Source organism: Pagrus pagrus (genome assembly GCF_965226575.1).
Source record: "Pagrus pagrus genome assembly, chromosome: 20".
NCBI lineage: Eukaryota > Metazoa > Chordata > Actinopteri > Spariformes > Sparidae > Pagrus > Pagrus pagrus.
The window spans coordinates 12,649,651-12,670,578 of record NC_140207.1 but is presented as its reverse complement, the minus strand read 5'-3'; the positions used below and the strand labels follow the sequence as shown (position 1 = coordinate 12,670,578).

At 43.3% G+C, this 20,928-nt stretch overlaps 1 protein-coding gene across 2 annotated transcripts in view; it reads right to left on the bottom strand.

The window, feature by feature from the left end:
* Nucleotides 1-20,928, bottom strand: part of prex2 (phosphatidylinositol-3,4,5-trisphosphate-dependent Rac exchange factor 2) — a 98,414-nt gene that overhangs the window by 38,960 nt on the left and 38,526 nt on the right. For both annotated transcript variants that reach the window (XM_084340151.1, XM_084340152.1), the window contains 14 exons: nucleotides 20,211-20,314; nucleotides 20,082-20,131; nucleotides 16,263-16,338; nucleotides 15,052-15,124; nucleotides 13,149-13,291; nucleotides 12,710-12,802; nucleotides 11,633-11,781; nucleotides 11,467-11,552; nucleotides 9,056-9,192; nucleotides 7,234-7,351; nucleotides 6,411-6,595; nucleotides 3,907-4,068; nucleotides 693-918; nucleotides 399-606 (listed from right to left, as the gene is read on the bottom strand). In XM_084340151.1, coding sequence (XP_084196277.1) covers nucleotides 399-606; nucleotides 693-918; nucleotides 3,907-4,068; nucleotides 6,411-6,595; nucleotides 7,234-7,351; nucleotides 9,056-9,192; nucleotides 11,467-11,552; nucleotides 11,633-11,781; nucleotides 12,710-12,802; nucleotides 13,149-13,291; nucleotides 15,052-15,124; nucleotides 16,263-16,338; nucleotides 20,082-20,131; nucleotides 20,211-20,314 — 1,810 coding nt within the window. The remainder of the gene's footprint in view (nucleotides 1-398; nucleotides 607-692; nucleotides 919-3,906; nucleotides 4,069-6,410; nucleotides 6,596-7,233; nucleotides 7,352-9,055; nucleotides 9,193-11,466; nucleotides 11,553-11,632; nucleotides 11,782-12,709; nucleotides 12,803-13,148; nucleotides 13,292-15,051; nucleotides 15,125-16,262; nucleotides 16,339-20,081; nucleotides 20,132-20,210; nucleotides 20,315-20,928) is intronic.

The window sequence follows — 20,928 nt, the reverse complement described above, 5'->3', positions numbered from 1 at the left end:
ACACACACAGGTGCTAGAGTAATGACCACAATGTATGCCCGCCCAGCGCCAGATGCAGCACGTTGAAAAAACAGGCTGCTAAAGTTACAGCTTTTATATGAGGCAATCTGGTTTCAGAGGACACTTCCAATCAAGTCAAGTAGAATCAGCGGGAGAGTGTCTCTTTCCATTATAAACAAAAAGTGATTTAAAGCGCTTCAAAAAAAAAATTCCACCCTTTGTTTTGCTATTTGTGGGCAATATGTGAGACTAGATTAATCTCAGACTTGATTTAATGAAACAGAACGCTGTTCACAGTCTCACATGGGAATGATTTGCGGGGGTTTGTGCACAGGAGAAACAGGTAAACATGTGTTACTTGAGTGTGTTTATGTCTGTATGTACATGACGCCACTCACTCGTGAATATGAGCACCGTGCGTCTCCATCTCCTTGACAACCGTGGTGAGTTTGTAGAGGAGCTTCTGGTAGGCATCCAGGGTGAGCAGGTCTTCCTCTCTGAGCAGGAAGCGAAGGCCGTGACCCTCCGTCCTGCCCAGGCTGTGACCCGACGGTGCAGCCATGGTGGTGATAGTATGCTGGACATTGACCATGGGGTTCAGCTTACCTGAGCCACACAAACAAGACGATTAAAAGTGTTTTTTTCCGATGCATCATCATTCCACTGTGCAGGCATTTTGTTTTAGTGCTCACCCTGCTCAGCACTGCTGCTGCGGCCTCCCTTCTCCAGCGTGTTCTTCCTGTTGTCCAACTGCACGCCAAAGGCACTACCCAGAGAGGTGGTGGTCTTCGGGTAGGACACCTCCATCACATTGATATGACAGTTTGTAGGGCAGAAGTCGCTGCTATGGAGGGGGGACACCTTGGCTTTGGCCTGCTTGAAGGTGGGCCACGCTCTGTTCTTTAGTACCCGAGCAAACTGTTCCAAAATAGTAGAGAAAGAGAAATACAGGTGGTTTAGTTCATATCGAACAATTAACATGACTACAACTGTAACAAGTTACCAAATAATGTGAAACAAATCAAAAATACTTCCTTACTTCAAGAAGAGACTAAAACAAAAACTGAGTAATCCAACATAGATTGCTGCTTTTGTACCACTTTGCTTGTTTTCTAAAATCTTTAGTGCCGTGTTGGTTGTAATATCTAATGTATATTTTTAGATGTGTTTAATGTATATATGATATTTTAATCAGAAGACAAAGATCTTCATTGGTTGATTCTCATGCTTAAACAAACTAAATAGTCTCTGTTTTCATGACTGTATAAACTCAATATAGAAACTGAAAACCCGACAGAGTTGACCGGAGACACAGTGAGCTCAGGCATGTGTGAGCCGACCAATCGGGAGGTGACCTTAAACAGACAGGAGTCGAACAATATGAGAAAACTGGTTTGTTTTGGAGCATTAAAGCATGTAAATCTATTGTAGTAGTAACCCAAAATTAAATCATGAATCTGAAAAATGACATGTCTCCTTTAATAGGTATGATTTTTCAGATCTTCTGTGTACCTCACTGAATAAAAGGCTCCATGTGAAACAAACGACAGAATATCTGTCAACTTGAACGTACTGTTTTGTTTCACACATGACATCTGGCGCTAGAGGAAAGGTATAAACACCCATTGCTTTACATTTTCTACATTCCGCTTTTTATGTGACAGCTCAAATATTAAACTCAAATCAAAGACCCAAGACAGACACATAGCATCATCATTACTCACATATGTGAAGAACTCCAGACCCAAACATGTCCATTTATCTTCTTAACCGATGTGAATTGAATTAAACTGATGTATAGCAGCTCATATCATCGAGTCTGTGAGGTTATATGATGAAATGATGTTTTGCTATTCGCAATTTGATTTGTAACTTCAACAAACCTCCAGAATGTGAGTCTCTGTTTTGAATTTGTTGCAGAGGAACTGTGGTTGTATTTTATTACAGTAACATCAAACACGCTTTCCGTTGACAAAATTAAATAAAAATGCTTTCAGATGATATAACGCACCGTTAAACAAGTGTCAATATCCTCCTCAGTGGCTTAACGCTATGGAACGCCTATAGAATATCTAACTCCACCCAACCCTGCTGTGCTGCGAGATAACATCTCCATGTAGAACAGGATTCACAGGGAGCCCCGAGGACTGCCTGGATCCAGCAGAGCTGATACATAATATCACAAACACATTTTTTTCTTTGCAACATTTGGTTGCACTTTCCTTGAACCCCCACCATCACAAGGCCTGTATCCTGTCTTGGATTTTAAACAGCAGACGCTATGAGCCTCCAGGACAGTTTTTAGCAACTTTAGCTGTCAAGCAACATAAGCAGAACATAATGTATATGTTTACCGAGGAACTTAAACCTAACATGTCCTGTCAGTTATCTTAGATAGATGCAGTATGAAACTACTGAGATGATACGCTCCAGATGGAGCGTTAGCTGACCTTCTCATGAGACCAAAGAGTCCCAACACATCTCTTATGTGTCTCTAAAGGTTTCTCATTTCCAGGCCTCAGGTTAAAATCCTTCCTTATATCTCCGTTCTGTCTCTTTTTGTCACTTCCTCCCTCTTTCATCCTACCCTCACTTCTCGCCCCTTCTCTCATTCTTTCACTTTCGCTCCCCCCCTCCTCTCTCTCTGGGGGTTTGAGAAGGAATGCTCCAGTGCAGGAGGGGATCTTACACAACAAAAGTCCTGGCTGTGGCTGCGCAGGGCTATTTATAAGTGACTGGTAATTAATCCAAGGCCCACTCTAATGTTGAGTCAGATCTTTTCCTTTTCCCCCTCTCACGCACATTTGCACGCATCGGGATGTTTGGCCTATAGACACATGCTTACAGATGTGATTGAAAAGCGACGAGGCTCTGTCAGCAACCAGCTGTAACCTAGTTACAAACAAAGTGGCAGGTTTGACTGCATATTGCACACATATTCACAAACAGTGTTCACTTCAGTGACAAGTTTGTGAGACAATGAAAGACATCTTAGCTAAATATTTCTTCTTCGCTCTCAGGTCAATGAGAACTGATTACAATGATTGGAGTGTGTCTGGTTTAATGCACAGAAGCGCTTTCCACTCTGCATATTCTTAACCCCCCTTTCACACACACACACATGTTAACCCAGGGTTAAACAATTACAACTAATGTTTACATTCTGGATTGAAGCATGACTACTCTGTTTACTTTAGCCCCGTTTCACACGGCACCTTTAGGCCATGTGTTTAGTCAATTTTCAGGGGACAACCCAGCAATCTTGGGGCTTACTCTGCTCTGGAGCAGGGGCCAGCAAGCCAAAACGCACGTCTTACTAATAACAGTCACTTCTAAGCAGATTTGCATTAACGAGATGTATGAATTTTGAAATCTTCTTTAATTGTGTCACTGTTACTGTAACGTTAAAAGATAAGTAATTAAAGGTGTTGGTCCGACCTATCTGAAGCTGGGTTTTTCTAGCCAGTCATAATTGTAACCACACATTGTGATTGGTTCCATGAAAGCCTCCTTTGCTGGGGCTTACAGCTCCCTTAGCCTGGGGCTAACACGGTTCTAAGAATAATTTTAGCCCCGGGGTAAGTACAGTGTGAGAAGCCCTTCTGATACGTTGATGTAAGTGCAGTATGAAAACAAGCCTCCATCAAGGACTTCCATGTCTTTTTTAGTACATGTTGTACTCACTTAGGAGCATGTGTTCTTGGGGCAGTCAAGGTTGCTATAAAAGTTCAATCACAGTGCATCAACCTCTACCCTAGTTCAGCAGGCTTTCCACTCCACAAGTAAAAGTGGAATTTCTACACTAGCTGCATCCTGCTTCTGTTATCATCAGTTTACACTGAATAGCAGAAGATGATTTTTGTGGTTACAAGCTGTGTGAAAATGATACATATGCAAGATAGTTACCTTTCTGTAGTTGGTGATTCTCCTGTTGATGTGCTCCACCCTCTCACCACACATGGCACTGAAGCGCACCTGCAGCTCCTCTGGGATCACATCACAGCTGAAACTCAACCTGCCGCACATCTGCACCAGCGTGTCATCATTACGCGCCAGCGCTTCCAGGATCTGGTCAGGGAAAGGGCAAACAAAGGCAAGGATGATTAACTGATGCCTCTAAAATCCATTTTCGGGACAGCTAATGGAATGTAAATGAATGGCCGAGCACCGAGTTTTCCATCGGAAAACAAAACACAATTTGGCCGGAGGGCTGATTCCTCCGCAGCATAATCATGAGCAGTTTAACTGAGATATCTTACAGTTCCATGTGCTTTTCATAAATCCACAGAGATAAACCCAGACTGCGATACATATGCTGTACGTATGGATAAAGACTCTGACTTTCCAGATCAGAGATTAGATATGAGCAGGAAGAGAGACACAAATCTCCCAGCTGTCTTAATGAGATGCCCAGTGGAGGAGAGAGGAAAGCAGGGGAGGAAACGTAAGAGCAGACTGAAGCACAAGAAAACCCATGCACCCCGACAGCGTTAGCAATATTAAAATTCAACATCACACAGATCTCAGAGGACATCCTGGACTGCCGGGGCAGATGTTTAAAATAATACTGAAATTACTTTCACTTTGCAGGGATGGGAAACTACTTATAGTCAGAGGGGATGTGGCAAGTTTTATTTTTATTTAAATCATCAGCTTTCATTTAAGATGGTGCTTTCAAAGACTTTAGAACATAAGGGCTGTAAATCTAGATCAGCGAGTGACATGAACCCAACGTGTGATCTCTGCTAGTTTACCATGAACAAGAAACATCATGTTCATTATGGAATTTGGCATAAACATGTTGCAGACTGCATTTTATCTTCCTCGCCGGCATGTGTGAATCTACGTCTGAGTGAATCTTCTTTCCTCTGTGTGTCTTAAATCAGTAATGATCAGTCTGTGAACATCGCCGGTGGGATGTAAAAAGCATGCACTTAACGCAGCTGGGAACTAACATGACTAAAATAAAGCTGTCCGTTTTAACTAGCATCAAGACGCTTTATCTGCACAGCAGGAGAGCTGTTGGCTGTATCAGGCTGTGCGAAGTGTTCAAATGCATAAAGTTACATTGTAGAAAGTGTGTGCGTTTCAACTTTGAGGAAAGGAAAGTTGCTATGAACCAGTTCTTGACTACAATTTCTACTAACTTTCAAGCAGCAAACATATATAGCGAAAAATTATGACTTGTCATCATCATTTTCAAGTTCAGAGACAAAGACAGAAGCATTGAACAGGTAATAAAACATGTCTCTCTATCCCTCTCTGTAATCCACAGACAGTCATCTTAATGTCAGAGCCTTAACAACAACAAGTTTGTTTCTTCAGGGTCCAGTGTGAAGCATTAGGGGGGATTTAGAGGCCGAAATGGAATACAATACTCATAATCGTGTTTTCATTCGTGTTACCTGAAAATAAGTATTGTTGTGTTTCTGGCTCTAAACAAGCACTTAAAACGTTTTAAGGGGCCGTCGTCGGGGAGGGTGAGACAAGGGGCATTCAGTTGGTTGCTATTTTCAACCTCACCCCTAGATGCCACTAAATCCTACTCTGACCTTTAAATGTTAATAAAAGTAATTGTCATTAATTGACATTCATCTTGGCTGTCTGTGAATTGTGTACACAGTGCACACGGCACATGGTGCACTGCAGTTTTTCTACATTCTGCCAGAACACCAGAAACCAATCTGTTCTCTTCTGCTGGAAAACGAATGATTCATGTGATTAGACACCAATACAGCAAGGAATATGCTCCATACAAGCATCATGTCAACTGAAATAATAAAGGTATTAAACTACATGTTGATGCAGGGCTCTTCGACTGCACAAGACAGCACTTTTGGGTAAAAGTGAAAACATTTTGTGTTTTAATTGACACGGTTTTGGCTTTCAGTTTAAGTAAAGTTGTTTTATTTTGTGGAACTCACCCTCATGTGTCTTGTTGTAACTGTCAGTTTGTCTCTTTTCCTCTTGATGTCTTTTGGCTGCGTTTGCCTCATGTGTCCTCTGTGTTCTCGCTTTTGTTTTCACTTTGTGAATTGTCCTTACTTTTGCATTCTTATTTTTTTCTTGGATTCTCTCTAATTGTTGTCAGCCTTTTTTGTCGCCTGCTCGTTTATTGCCTACATTTTAGCTTTTTTGGGACTCCAGCTTTGCAAATAAAGCTTGCCTTTTGTTTCTAAACCTTCTCAACTTTTTGCCAAACCCTAGCATTAAGAGTAAATATTACCAAACAATTCACTTTGCCACAAAACTGAAACAAGGGCCTGTGTGGTAATCTAGCCTTGAAGCTGGATCAAACAAATCATATTTAATGAACAACCAGTAATAACCAGTGATAGTAAATCATAATATATGTACTAGATAATATCATATAGCCATACATTCACTACAGTTATATTTTGGCAGAATACCTTAGCAGTGAGACTGAAGAATCCCTTTGGTTCCACCATCTTTTCCAGCACGTGACACTTGATACCAGCTGTGCTGTCATACTCATACATCACTCCGTACTCCAGGTGGACGTTGTCTACCGTCAGACTTACATGGTCCTTCTTCCCGTCGATGATCGCTATAGTGTTGAATTTATCCATCACCTCTGAGATTTTAAAAACACAGGAGAACATAAGAGACGGTGGTGAAGCAGATCTCTGGTTATTTGCACGCAAACATGGCGGCACACGTGTGAATCAGATAAAAACGATGTTATGATCATGTTTTTGGTGAAAAACACAGAATCTTCACCACATGAAGTGTTCTCATCATCACACACTGCAATGTAGGAGGCCTCAGACCACCAAATGTGCAGCTCATTTCAGAGGAAGACCCTCCGCTCGTGGCTTCCTTCCATCGCCCTCCAAAAAAGACGAGCAATTCCAAGAGCATTAAGTTAACCAGCCCTATGCTAACGTGGTGACTTAATATGGCAATAAATCCTGCTCTGGAGCAAGTTGCTATGAAGGGAATAGCTTTCCTCTTTTACTTTCTCATTGGGATCCATAAATCGTAGGGGGGAGAATTAACACTTGATGAGCCAGAGGAGGCGGCTGTTCTCAGGCTAACGCGCTCCAGATGAGCCTCATCGGAGACACGTCTGACTTGTTAAATGGAGCTGGTGTTCCCGCGAACAAGCCTGCGTTACATCCACAGACACCTTCAGCCGAAACACTTTTCCCTGATGAGCAATTCTCGTGTAGTTCCTTGAGAATGTGTGCGCATGGATGTGTGTGTGGTCACCTTCTACTTTACACTCGAAGCCGTCTCCGTTCTCCTCGAGGGCTGGCTTCTGGTTTGTTTTCTGGTTGTCCTCCTGGGCGCTCTCACTGTTGTTGTACACCCACTTAATGGTATCTTGCTGCATAGGATTACAACACAGGATCTTTTTTGGAGTGCTTGAATCATAAAAAATCTGAAACAACTGAAACAAATTAGATTTTTCTATTTATTCTTCAAACTTGTATTGAACTGAACTGTTTTCACTTAGAATTAAATTGACTAGAACCATTATAGTCACACAACTGTCAACACAAATCAGTCTACTGTAGCATTCCTCTTATCTCCTCGTTCTCTCTGGTGGTTAACAGGTGGCATTTCTATTGCTAGAAAGCTGGAAAACGAGCAGAATAAAACTCCGAGCACACAGAACTCTGGTGTGTGTGTGTGTAAACAGGCTGAGGTTTGGGTTCGATGCAGCATGTTTAGCTGATTCTGCCCAGATATGGTGTGCAGTGTCACAGTTGGGTTGGCAAAGCATACAGTGAAAAGCCTTCACAAACATATGGGAACATGGTGCTTGGTGTGACCGCAGAGGCGAACCCATGCCAATCTCATCAACTCACTCTAGCGTGCCACACCGCCCTGTGTGTGCTTATGTGTGTGTGCGTCTGTGTGTCTGTCTGTTCTCTCCACACCCAAGCCACAGTGGGTTTTTTCTGCCAAGGCTACATGCTGTGCCTGCCGACTGGTCTGTGGTCTTCTAGTGTACAACCGCACACAGAAAGAGACGGAGCGCGAGAGAGTGAGGGCGGCTTCTCTGCGTCCATACTTGATGTAAACCAGATCTGCAGTAGTGCTGGAACCCTGAAGCACTTCATTAAGCCTAAAGTCCCAACGGGGTGCAATTATAGGGACACACTACACTAACTCACACCATACACACCCCTGGGCTTCCACTTTCACACAATTTTCCCACCTTCAACAGGTGGAATACTGAGCTTTGCTCTCTCTGCTGTCAACCACTCTACCAGGGTGAAAAAAAAAAAGAAAACCCTGGCTGGCATATTTTTCCCCCATCTTTTCCTACCTCCAGGGATTTCACCCACCCCAAGCTCCAGCCACCCCCAGATCCTTTCCCACCTCTCTCCACAGCCTGCCAGTCTCCCACAGCAAGCCCACGGCTGTGAGCCAGGGGTCAGAGCTGGAGGAGCCAAAACTACTATTATTTCTGCGTAATGACCCAAGAGAAGGAAAGAAGGAGTCAGAGGGAGAGAGAAGGAGAGAGAGATATGAAGGTGAACAGGAGCTAGGAGTCCCGTCTGTGTTTATTCTCACGGTCAGCCAGTACGTGTTTCCCCACTTTTCTGCTCTTTTTCGCTGTTTCATAATCTCCCACAATTCTGGTCCTTCCAGTTTTATTGCATAACTATCAGAACAATCAAAATACAACTCAAATCAGTTAAACTTTCCACAAGTGCGGTTCGTGGGAAATGAAAGGGTGACCTCCGAATCAAACAAAAGCTGGATTCTGTTGATCGAGTGATCTCGAGAATCCATCTCGCTACGCTTCAAGCTATGTGCTTATGGCCGAACTACAGTGGTTCTATTGGCAGCTACAGGCGTAGATAACCTTAACCCTAACCCTGACAGGTTATATCAGAACTGGCGAGTTTCATTGATCGAAAGTTAGTCATCGGCAGTGATGGACAGATGTTTTGCCTGCCCTGTTCTCAAGGATGACTTCCCAGATGGTTACGTGTGACAAACCATCTGGTAAAAAATATGCAGTATGACACCCTAAACACTCCTTCTGGTTGAAATAATTTTTCTCCTTCTCCCTCACCTGTGTTGGCCGTCTGTACTTCCTGCACGCGGTGACATGAGCGATAACGCTGGCGTGGCTCTCCTTGCTCACATTGATGCCGTTCACCTTGATGATGCACTGGCCCGGGTGCAGACCAGCGATGGCTGCCACCGTGCCTGGCGTGAGATAAAGGCAAGCAAAGAGACAAAAGGAGAGGTGTCAAGGGCAATAACTGTAGCACATTATCATGCAGGTGAGAGCGGAATCCGGATGATACCAAAACCGGCACGTCCCCAAAAAACAACTGTCACATCTCCCACATCCTGTACACAAAATTGGGTTGAACAACATTCCTTTATTGTATTTGCAACTTTAGTTTCCTGTTTTGGCAGCTCGGGAGAAGTGTGAGAGAGAGGAGGGAAGTTGTTTATCTGGGGTAGACGAGGGCCTCTCTGAGGGATGTGATTCAGACCATAAGAGAACTTCAAGGTTTACAGCTATCAGAAGGAAGTGCATGGCAGACTAAATATTCCTCCCATTTGTTTTCATAGCTCCTTAAACACACACCGGGCATAGCTCACATTGCAATACACAGAATCTGCACTTCACTCGCCAGGAATGTGCAAGAATTATTAAGATGTCTTCGCATGAAATTATATCAACAGACAGGTCCACTTTATTCATAATAGAACAGAAATACAGGCTACTAGTCAGCACAACAACAGGGCCGATATGATACAAATATTATTGGAGTTGTTCATGTGTGTAAGTGTATCTGTTTGCTTTCCTAACACAATCGTCAACAGCTTTATTTACACACCCTGTTTCGCGTGGGTTTCTCTTTTGGAAAACCTTTCGCTAAACAGGAAGTGTTTTGTATTTACAAGAGAAACAACACTCTTTATGGAATATGTACAAACAATTGGGTTGTTAAAGGTGCAATATGTAAGAATTTTAGTTTAAAACATTTCAAAATTAACTTTTGATTGACTGTAAAGAAATGACTGTTTTGATGTTATATCTAACACGTCTATGTATTGTGTTCTAGAGATATCACCTTGTCACCTTGACATCTTAATTTGTACCTCTGTTTGTGCTTACAGGACAGAAAGAAATAAGAAACATCTTCATGGCTCCCCTTTTTAACATAGTGGGGTTATTTTTATCCTTGCTTACTGGGAGGGAAAGTTTACCTGCTGAATAGCACAAATAATGCGATGGAAATAAATATTTCTTATACCCAAAGTTGCTTGTTATTATTCGGGAAAAACAGTCCGAATACAAAGGTACAGGTACAGATAATGACATCTCTGTGCACCTCAAGTTGAGATATTTCAGTCATTGGCTGACAAACTAACTTCCTAGAATTTGTACCTCAAACAAACAAAAAAAATGAAGAAACAGAAAGCATCACAGAGAGGACAGTTTACCATCGACAATGAGAATACAGTGGCTTGCCACCTAAAAGTGATTTAATGATGAACCTGTTATCTACTCCTTCCTGTCTCTCAGTGTCTCTTCTCTAATTGTCTCTACCTGCTCCTGTTGACCTCAGACGCCAGGGGACGGCAGCTGTTATGACAATCCAAAGGATTAAACACCTCCTTCATCATCAGCTTTGTCTCAGGGGATCAGAGCATCTACTTAAACACACGGCAGGTTCCCAGGCAACCACATCATCAGGCCAACATATGCACACACACACACACACACACACACACACACACACACACACACACACACACACACACAAGCACAGCACATTTCTACCCTGCTATCCCACTTAGATTGCTTAAGGAAAAAAAACAAGATTCAATTCCCTTGAGAACAGCCAGACAAGGCCATGGATTGTTTTTGGATTGGACGCTATCTTGAGCCAGTCTTGATAGTGGTGCTGCTAAACACTCTGCGTGTTTGGAGAAATAGAGGAACTCTGATTAAAAAATGATGAGTGCTTCTTCAATCACACGGAGGAACTGAACCGCTAAGAAAAATAGTGTATAGGCGGGCAGCCCAGCAGCTCAGTTGGTAGAGCATGCAACCCGTATACAGAGGCCTCGTTCGAGTCCAACCTGTAGCCATTTGCTGCATGCTCATGCTCTCTCTCATCTCGTTTCCTGTCATCTCTCAAGCTATCCTGTCAATAAAGCCATGAAATGGCCCAAAAAATACTTTACAAAAAGTTGAATAGGTACATGGGAATTTTTGTGCTGTGCAAAGTGACTGATAACCAGATAATTCTGCGTTTTGGCTGCACCATTAAACAACCAGCTGAGGCACATGGAGAGCATCAGCGGGGAAAATGGGCCTCTGGTGGCCAAGTCACGCACCCCCCCCAAGGCTGGCGTGGCAGCTGCTTGCCAGCTGTGCCGCAATAACAGCTAGGTGACGGGAGGCCCTTTTTCTGATGAAGAGAGACAGCTCAAGTGGTGCAGGCAGTGATCTCTTACCTCTCCCAACAGCGTGGACCACAGACGGGCCGAAGCCGCGGATCTGGAAACCCAAGCCGTCAGCCGAGTCTGGGATCTTTACCGTCCTGGGAGAGAGGAGGGAAAATAGGAGAGTTATCATGAATAATCACACATGTACATATCTACATATACAGATCAGACTTACTCTCTTGGCTTGGTGCTAACAAGCACCCTGAGGGGTCCCTTGCTGTTGAAACACTGCCTGAGGAGAACTTCTACTTCAGAGAAAGGCCTGAGGAACACCAGGTCTCCATTTATGGCAAACAACTTCTTCCCTACTTCCAGGCCAGCCATCTTAGGAGAGGAGAGGAGAGGAGAAGAGAGGAGAGACATACATAATCAAAGTCATTTTTAGCTGAACTTTTATGATAGATACAACAATATTCCCGAAGGATTTCTATATATGACAACGAAAAGCGCACACACTCTCACTAACACTACGGGACAACTTCTATCTACGAGTATACAGCTGGATCCCGTTGTGGATTTCATTGTCCCAGACTGAATATTCAAAGGCAAACACACGTCTCTATGCAATCCAGACCTTCCAGCCGCGTTCGGTTGCTACTTCAGGGCTGGAGGGAATTACAGGTCATGCGCTCAAATTGATCACATTCGCCTCCAAACTCCTCCATCCCATTTTCATCTAGCAGATCAAAGCTGAACACCAAAGGAGACCTCAGAAATACGGCGCCCTTTAATGCGCCCTATTTCTGCATGAAAATGCTTCTAATGTTAACATCAGTGTCCATCACCGCAAAACGGGAAACAGTTAAGAGATTTAGATTTTTCATGACGAATGACCGAACCGCATTTTAACTACAAAAGGCTCCTGCTGACTGGCACGGATGCGCTATGAAGGCATCAGAGCTTTGCAGGACACAGTGAACCACATTCAGAAAACCAAAAACACCCTTGGATCTTGGCGCCTACATTGTTCCAGCAGAGATTACATGGATGTATTCTCCACTGTACAAGACTGTAGGTAAATCCAGGCAGTAAGAATTAGCAGAATTAATAACAACATCATTTTGGAAATCAATTTGTTCAAGAAAATGTGGGCTGAGTGGATTTGCAGAAACAAAAGGACGTTTCAGGATGCTTTCATGTATCCTAAATGGAACAAGCATCACGTTAGCTGTGTTTTAATTTCCTATAACAATGTTCTTCTGAAGAGACTTCCTTTGTACTCTTTGTATCGATTGTGTAGACGCATCCTTACCTCAGCTGGGGAGCCCTTCTCTACAGATTTGATGATGGGCACCCTGTTCCTCTCTTCCAGGGTAAAGCCATAGCCTCCATCACTAGGCCTTATCTAGGAAAAACGACATGTCTCCCATCAGCAAAATCCCAAGCCAGCAGAGCAGGACATTTTCACAGAGCGCAAACACACAAACACACACACAAGAGGCAGATTCTGGTACAGACAGATAGCAGCGACGTCAGTGTTTACTCTCTCCTCTGAAAGGAATGCTTACTGAGGTATAAAATGGACTTTTGCAGTGTTATGACTTTTCTTCTCTCACAGCTGTGTGCTTCCTAATGATTTAGTGTTCCATTGGTTTGTTCTGCGTTGTGGGTACGTTACAGCAAAGTCGCAGCGCACTGGACAGACTAATCAATCAATAAGCCGCAAAGGAGTGCCGTAAGTGGGCGCTCACCAGGAGAGACTTGGAGATGACGTTCTCGACTATTTTCAGGTCGTGCTTCATGGGCTTGTGTTTGGTGTTGGAACCCTCCATCTCCTCATCAGCAAAGAAGCGGAACAACAAGGGCTCGTCCTTGAATTCGCTCTTTTCCAACACTGAAGGAGGCAACAACAAGGTCAGAGATTAATAAAAGTTTGACAAACAATGTTCATATTTCTGGTAAACAGATTATTTTCAGACTTAAGGCTTCATATCAGGATGAATGTACATTTTCCACACGTGTACCACACAGGCTTAGATTCGCGATTCTTTTGACAAAGTTACATTCTCTCTCTCAAGGTTATGCCATTTCGAGAGTGGCTGAATTGAAAAAATATGCACTGTATTACCTCAGCACTATTACATAACTGTGATAAATTATTATGAAATCTTCACAAATTGTGGGGAAATGAATGGAAACCGGTGGGTGTGTGGAAAGGTAGAAAATGGATTCAAAACTCTATAATAAACAATCATTAGGACATGACGTCTGGAAAACGGGCATGCCTGGACATGCAAACATGTATTAAAGGAGACATATTAGGCTTATTTTCAGGTTCATAACTGTTTTTTGGGACCAATGACAGCAGACTGGGTATTCAGGAGGGTGGGCCTTAAAAAGCGGGAGCGTTTCACACAGAGGGGGAGCACGTACAGACAGTATGAGAAAGCTGATGAGTTTTTTGAGCATTAAAGCATGAAAACCTGTTTTAGAACCTGAAAATGAGCATGATATGCCTCCATAAAAACTGCGGTATAGTGCAAAACGCAGAGAGAGATTTATCTGACAGTGACAAGCTTAACAAACATTGTGTGACTTTGCTTGGAATGGGCTTAAATGTAACGGACGTTCATTTATATGTCGGCCCACACTGCAGGTTTAAGTTAAGAGGTTTAAATAATTAGTCACATGCCAAATGGAGCATGCCCAAGTGCTTAAACACCATGTATCCCAAAATGTACATATACAGGCCGTGAGAAAAAAAGGAGACCCCACTTTGTGGCAAGATATCACTTCTGAAAGAACCCAGTCTCCACGGTAACATAACGCCTTCACCAAGACTTCGATTTTAGAAAGAAAAAATATGCCTGAGGGGAATAACAGAGTTTCCTTCTAACATTTCCTCACTTCATTCCCCTCAAGATCAGATACAGCGCCAATAGTTTTAATAGCTACATCGTCAGGCCAAATAACTCACTGGCACCACTGGTAAAATTACCCCGAAGGCTGTGGAAGTGAGAGGAAGTTGACGGCTGGGACTGCTATGTTCCATAGATGTGCGCGTAATTTGTAGTGTGGGTAGGTTGGAGCAGTTACATCACGGGGGTACGAGGAGACACGCTGTGACTCATACAGTAAAGTGTGTGATGTGGACTTTGGCAGGCGCAGAGTTAAAAAACAAGTCTGACTCGCATAAACAAACTGCAACCATGGCTACTGACCATTTTGCACCTAAACATCCATGTGTTATCCGCCAAGTTCTCACAGCTAAAGCAACCAAAGCATGTACCCTGTGCTTGGTTACCTAAGTCACGCAAGTATGCATGGAGTTAATGATAGTATGCATGAATACAGCCATGGCCCTAACCACACACACATGCATGCATACATACGAATTCATTCTCTGGATTGGAAAAAATTCTATTCCTGTAGCGTGTCAAAGGGATTATAAGTGGAAATGGAAAGAGAACAAGAGTGGTTGTGTTCTAAAACAGGATGCTAAATGCCAGGCGCCCTCTGTGCGGTTTCTCCGAAGCATTCAACTCTTATTTAGTCAATGATGGAGAGGATTCCACGGTTTGTGAACAGCAGGATCAGGACTTTTTTTTGTTTTTTCTGCGCTGCTGAAATCCTCAGCAGAGAAAAGTGCTGTACCGTGATGCATGAAGCCATTGTCGCACAGCTCCACCCCCAGGATCAGCGCTTCCTCCCTGGTTCTGCAGTCCCCCTGCACCAGAAGACACGAGGAAGAGAAAGAGTGGATGCGGTGGGGAAAATGAGACGGATTTAAGCAAAAAGAGTAGATCGAGGAAATGAGTCAAGAGGGAGAAAAGCAAAAGAGGATGAGAGAAAATGAAGTAGAAAGACAGACGGAACAAAAGACATTGTGTGTTCAGAGAAATGTCACACTCACGCCCTGCATCCAAAAGCCCCGAGGCCAGCAGAGCCACTCCACGCTCCATCTTAAACACAGCCAAAATCATGTATAGAAAGCAGGAGTGAAAGCTATTCTGCTGGTCTGGGTCAAACACCTTCATATGGACTACCATATGCACCACACGTATGCACTCATAGCAAAAATGGGCACACAAACATGTGACGTCTGCCATTGATTCTGTGGTGGTCGCCATATACATTTCATTTCTTTGTTGTCATCCCGAGCAGGACTATCAATCTGTCAACCTCAAAAGCTTCCTGTCAAAGTCAATAAAGCTCAGCTGTCAAATCAATTCGACTTTTCTTTCTTCGTTTCCTTTTGACTCAAGTCTGATGGCGAGGAACACTTTGTTGTCTCAGTTTCTTTCCTCTGGTCCACATTTGAATTCGCTGTCAAACATTTATCAAGAATCCAATTGATGTGTCATTTAAGTTAACTTCAGAGAAGCCTTTGCTTTTTTTGTGGATTCAGCTTTATGTTAAAGGTACAATATGTACAAAGTTTAGTTGAAAACATTTACAAAAAATAAATAAAATTATCAACAGATTGTGAACAAATGCTGTTATGTCTATGTTTTATGTTGCAGACATGTCTACTGAAGTTAGCATGCTAACCAGTTAGCCCTGGACCATGCCATGTAAACACTAGTCGCCTGGTGCTCCAAGCTCCCAGTCCAGATCACTACCTGCACAGCTTACTGAGCTAATTAGCAATTGGCAGCTACAGTTAGCAGAGGTTAGCGGTTACTCTGGTGTTATGTTGCCCCTTGTTTGTTTTAAGTATGAACTCGACTTACAAACTACATACATACAAACTACATATTGCTCCTTTAATAAAGCTCTCTTTTCGTCACATCTTCCGGCCTTCCTTGCATTTGGGTGCAATACTGTGCAACCATTGCTGCGGATGAAGCACTTTTAGGGCTTACCTGTGCAATGAGCCAGTCTATCAGCTTGTTGGCCATCACTACTGATTTGTAAGTCCTCAAATGGTAGTCCTTATCCCTGCATGGGAATAAAAGCAGAAAACTTCATGAGAAGGATCAATAAAACAAAATTCTACCTATAAACTCTGACTGTGCCATGTTAGTATTCAATTCTATGATTCACTTTAACTGTATTAAACCCAGATGGTGAACACGCAGAGCTGTAATTGCTTGGTCTATTTAAACACAATGACTAAAAGAGGACTAATAATTCCCTCTGTCAGCGAGGCGTGGTCACTTTTCAAGTGCTGGCAGTTGTGTCATAAATCTAAGGGAGTTTCTGACAGTCGGTGACAGCAAAACAGCATTCCTCCGAGCATGGCTGCTAACGGCCCCTGCAGTGTTTGGCACTGGGGTGCCCCCATGTCAGTCTGGTGTTACTGCTCTCAGTGTTACCCACGCAGGCGTACAGACCCCGGGAATGCCGTCTGAAATGGAGCTGTGACTTTCCCATGAACACAGGGGCCTCTCCTGGGACACACAGGGGCCGAGCTGCAGGCCGGGAAAGTCCAGAACCACCGTGACTTATACCACTTCACCATTTCCACCACATGCAAACACTCACTCAGACACACACGCAACCACACACACACACACACACAGTTCACACAAGTCAAACATGACATGTGGGCCAAGTTAAAGTCCAATCTCAGCTGTCTGGAGCTCCTCAGAATGTGAAGCTTGAGAGGCCGAATGCTGCTCTGTTTCCTCCACAATGGAAAGTTCTGTTGCGTAACTGTATCTGACAGCCTGTGTTGGTCTCTGATGAGGACCCTTGTGTTGGTATTAGGAACGTTGCCCTGCCTTTGCCATGCATAAACCACTTGGACCAGAAGAGGCAAGAGGAACAAAGTTTTTCCCCTGAATTGCAATCCTGCGGAGCGGCTGGTGCACAGTGAGGCTGTCAGAGTGAAAAATGGGGGGTAAACAGGGGTCCAGCGGGCAGCCATATGTCCGGCATGAGGAAACAGCAGTTTGAGGAGTAACAGAGGGAAAGGTCAGAGAGGTAGTTTTTAAATTTGCTGTCCAAAGAGGAAAGTTTGCCTTGACATTTTGGTAGCGGTAAATGGATGATGCCGGAAAATGCTGCATTTTCAAAGCATTCTTTGGAATATATTATACAGGCGATGCTGAAAGCCTTTATCAACTGCTGCAGTCCTGATGAATTGCTCAAGTACAGTGTACCATATCATTTCTACACTTATATCCATAAATATTGAGTTTGAGGAGGACTCACCAGCAAAATAAGGAAAACTTGCCAATATTTATCTTCCAATCTGTATGAAGATAATTTATGAGATCACCTTTGCAGTATTTTTTTGGGTTTGCAGCCTCTCTGTGTGCATTCTTCTCATTGCATTATTAAACTATGTGCACACAGTATTTGCCAATAGTGGACATTTCAAACAGTGGGCAGAAGCTGCGCGGGGGTTTCATCGTGTACGTTCCCCCCTTCGCTTCATCGTTCTCGCTCTGCCAGGAAATTATACCTAATTAGGCAGGGGCCGCTTGCTCCAATTAAACTCTGGCATTCCCAGGCCCTGTGATGCATTGTACTAGGCTTTCAGTGAGAACACACTGCACAACAACACACACAAAACTCTAGCACACCAACAACAGTTTTTACGTAAAGAGGTTTGGCCTCAATACAAACGCTGATGGACTGGATGCTGACAAACACAAAATCACCCTTTAGGCTTTTTAGCACTTGAATCAAACAGAAATACAGAGAAGCCTCTATGCTGGGATACTACACTTACTGTATAATCAGCGTACCCTCTGGCTATGGCACAGTTTTATTAGTGTGAAATTAAAGCTCTTCATCAGGCCACTTCAAATGCAGGATAAACAGGCAACCTTGATGCGGTGCTTTGCGGTAAAACACATTAGCAGTCTGCACCGCAAATGCTGATCAAATGGAATCTAAAAAAAAAACACATGCCAGCAAATTAGTGTTTAAAATGAGACTGCTCCACTTCTAGCGCTGTTAGACAAAGGGTTGTTTCATCACATGTGCCAAAATTGCTCAATAACACCTGTTTGGCGTTTGGGTTTGAGTGACTATTTCATAGGCATCCAGGATGTTTCTGGTTTTTAACATGTTTACACTAATTACCAAGTTTATCTTTGAATAACATAAAATGGAAAATTGCTAAAACTTTGAAAACAACAGCACTGAACTCCAGATGTCACAATGGCTATTTTGCATCATGTTGTATATATAAGAATTGGAATCGATGTTTGGCTCCAGCAGCACGACTCGGTGACGGGCCTTTCAGAGCAAAGGATCAATATTCGGTCGGTCACACTCTGTGAAATGCATAAGAACTGTGTATTGTACCTGAATGGCCCTTGGAAAATGCTGTTTAACAGAAATGAGGCTATTTGTAGTTGTGATGAATGGATCGAGCCATGTGACCCAAACACACACAACAAAGGAGGAGAAAAATGAGCAGAAATCCCCTGTACGTTTGGATTTAGAAAACAGGCAATATCCTTTGACAAAACAATCACAAAGGCAGGTCCACTAACAAGCTCTGTCCGCCCGTATTATCATTCAGAGAATAGCTCAGTGGCTGCTGAAATTTAATCCATAGTATTTTTGGGACTTCTCATTCATGTTTACTTACAAATACAATATATGATGAAAGATTTCTGCAATAGAATGTCTAAAAACGACTGGACCTTTGTTATAGTGCATGTTCATGCTGATGAAGACCATGCGAGATGGGTTAAAGCTCCATAAAATGCAGTAAAGCATTGCATTTTGATGCATGAAGCCATTGTGAAATGGCTCCAGCCCCAAAATCAATGCTCCTTTCTAGCTTTCAACAGTATCACATGGTCTTCATCAGGGTATTTCCCATAGGTGTAATAGAACAGGATCGGTTGACATGCACGCTCACTTAGCTGTTTAAATGTGTCCGTGTTGGCTTAAAGTTAAGACTTGACAGGAGCCGAGAACAAACGTCCATGCTGATGAAGACCATGTGACATGATTAAAAAGCACCAGAAAAAGCTAGTAAGAAGATCTTGAGTGGATATATCCTTGTGAAATCTCTATGTATATGGACAAGAATGAACATCATGCTGCATCTGATGCATTGAAAGGTTCAGAAAAAGCTAGTAAAAGGACCTTAAGTGGGGACCGCTGTGTTAAGCTACTATTTCCAATGAATTTTGGGGTGCAGCTGGTCAAGAATGAACTTTTATGCTGATGAAGACCATGTGATGTGGTTGAAAGCGCCAGAAAAAGCTCATCGGTGGACCTTGTTACTACTACCAATAGTTCGGATTTCTCACAAATATTTTGCAGATCAAGAAAAAGACTGTTTTTACACTGTTTACATACCAGCATTTCCAACAGGCTACTAAATGCTGATAATTAACACTCAAAAGCACCAAGAGAGAATTCATCCCATTGTCTGACATTTATTTGTCTCCCACATGTACCCAAACTGCTCCTAACATCTGATAGACTCAGCCTTCTCCACCACATCTGTGATTTGAGACTGGGGAGATAAAAACCTGCCAGGCTCGATCACCCACAGGCCCCGCTGCACCCCATCACCATCTGTGCCAACTCCTCCTAAGTCAGGAACTCTTTGAAAACAATGAGCTCATAGTTCACCGTGTTATTTCTCTCCTCCACTTTCGTCTCTTTGTTGTGGAGCTATTTTTAGGAGCGAGAGCCAGATGCGAAGCTACTGGAGCCCCACCTGGCTGGGCTGCAACGGAGTGGAAAGGAAAATGGCCGCCTACCTGATGACAGGAGTGAAGAGGCTGTGAAGACGGCAGAAGAGCCGAACGCCCTGAGGAAAACAAGACAGAAGATCTTATTATATCAGTGATAGGTGTATGAAATTTGATTTATAGTAAATTAGACCTTACCTTAGATATGACGTCATGCATGTCGCTCCTTGGGTGGTAGGTGCCGTCGTCGTAGCGAAAGCGGTAGAGCACAGGCTCGGGTTTGAACTGGTATTTGTCTGTCACTAAAAATGCAAAACAAGAGGGGGTTTGTGAAATGAGAAGCGTCGGAATGAAAGAAAAAAACGACTCAAACCCTAAAGGAAGTATTATTCATCTTGCTTCAAGTTTGAAAGCATAAGAGGTTTTAAAGCATAGCAGGGCTGGGTGGTGAAACAAGCTTTCAAGACAAGAATACTTATACAGAGCGGTCACAGATAACACAGCTCCTCTTCCTTCAGGGGACTTCACCGAGGACCCTTCTAACAGTAATAACAGTTGGCTCCCCTGTATTCTTGGCTGAAGCCGTGCTGCTTCCATTAAAGCTTTTTTATGAAAAGATATTCTATCGTTTTCCACACGGGGACTTCTAACTGCACGGCGAGAGAGCTCAGAGGGGGCTCGGAGTTATTCCTCTCTGTCAGGAACGGCTCTAAAGCCCAATCTCATTTCTCTGTGAGGAAGCAATAAAGCTCCCACGAGTGATTTAAGATACAACTTGGCTCGGGGCCCTTACTCTTTTGAGGAAAAACTACATGCAGAGAAGCATGCGCCATTTAGTGCGAACGCAAAGCCACCTTAAGCCTCACGCGCTAGATACACTTGTTACACAAAGCCGCAGAACAGCCACCGAGCAAAT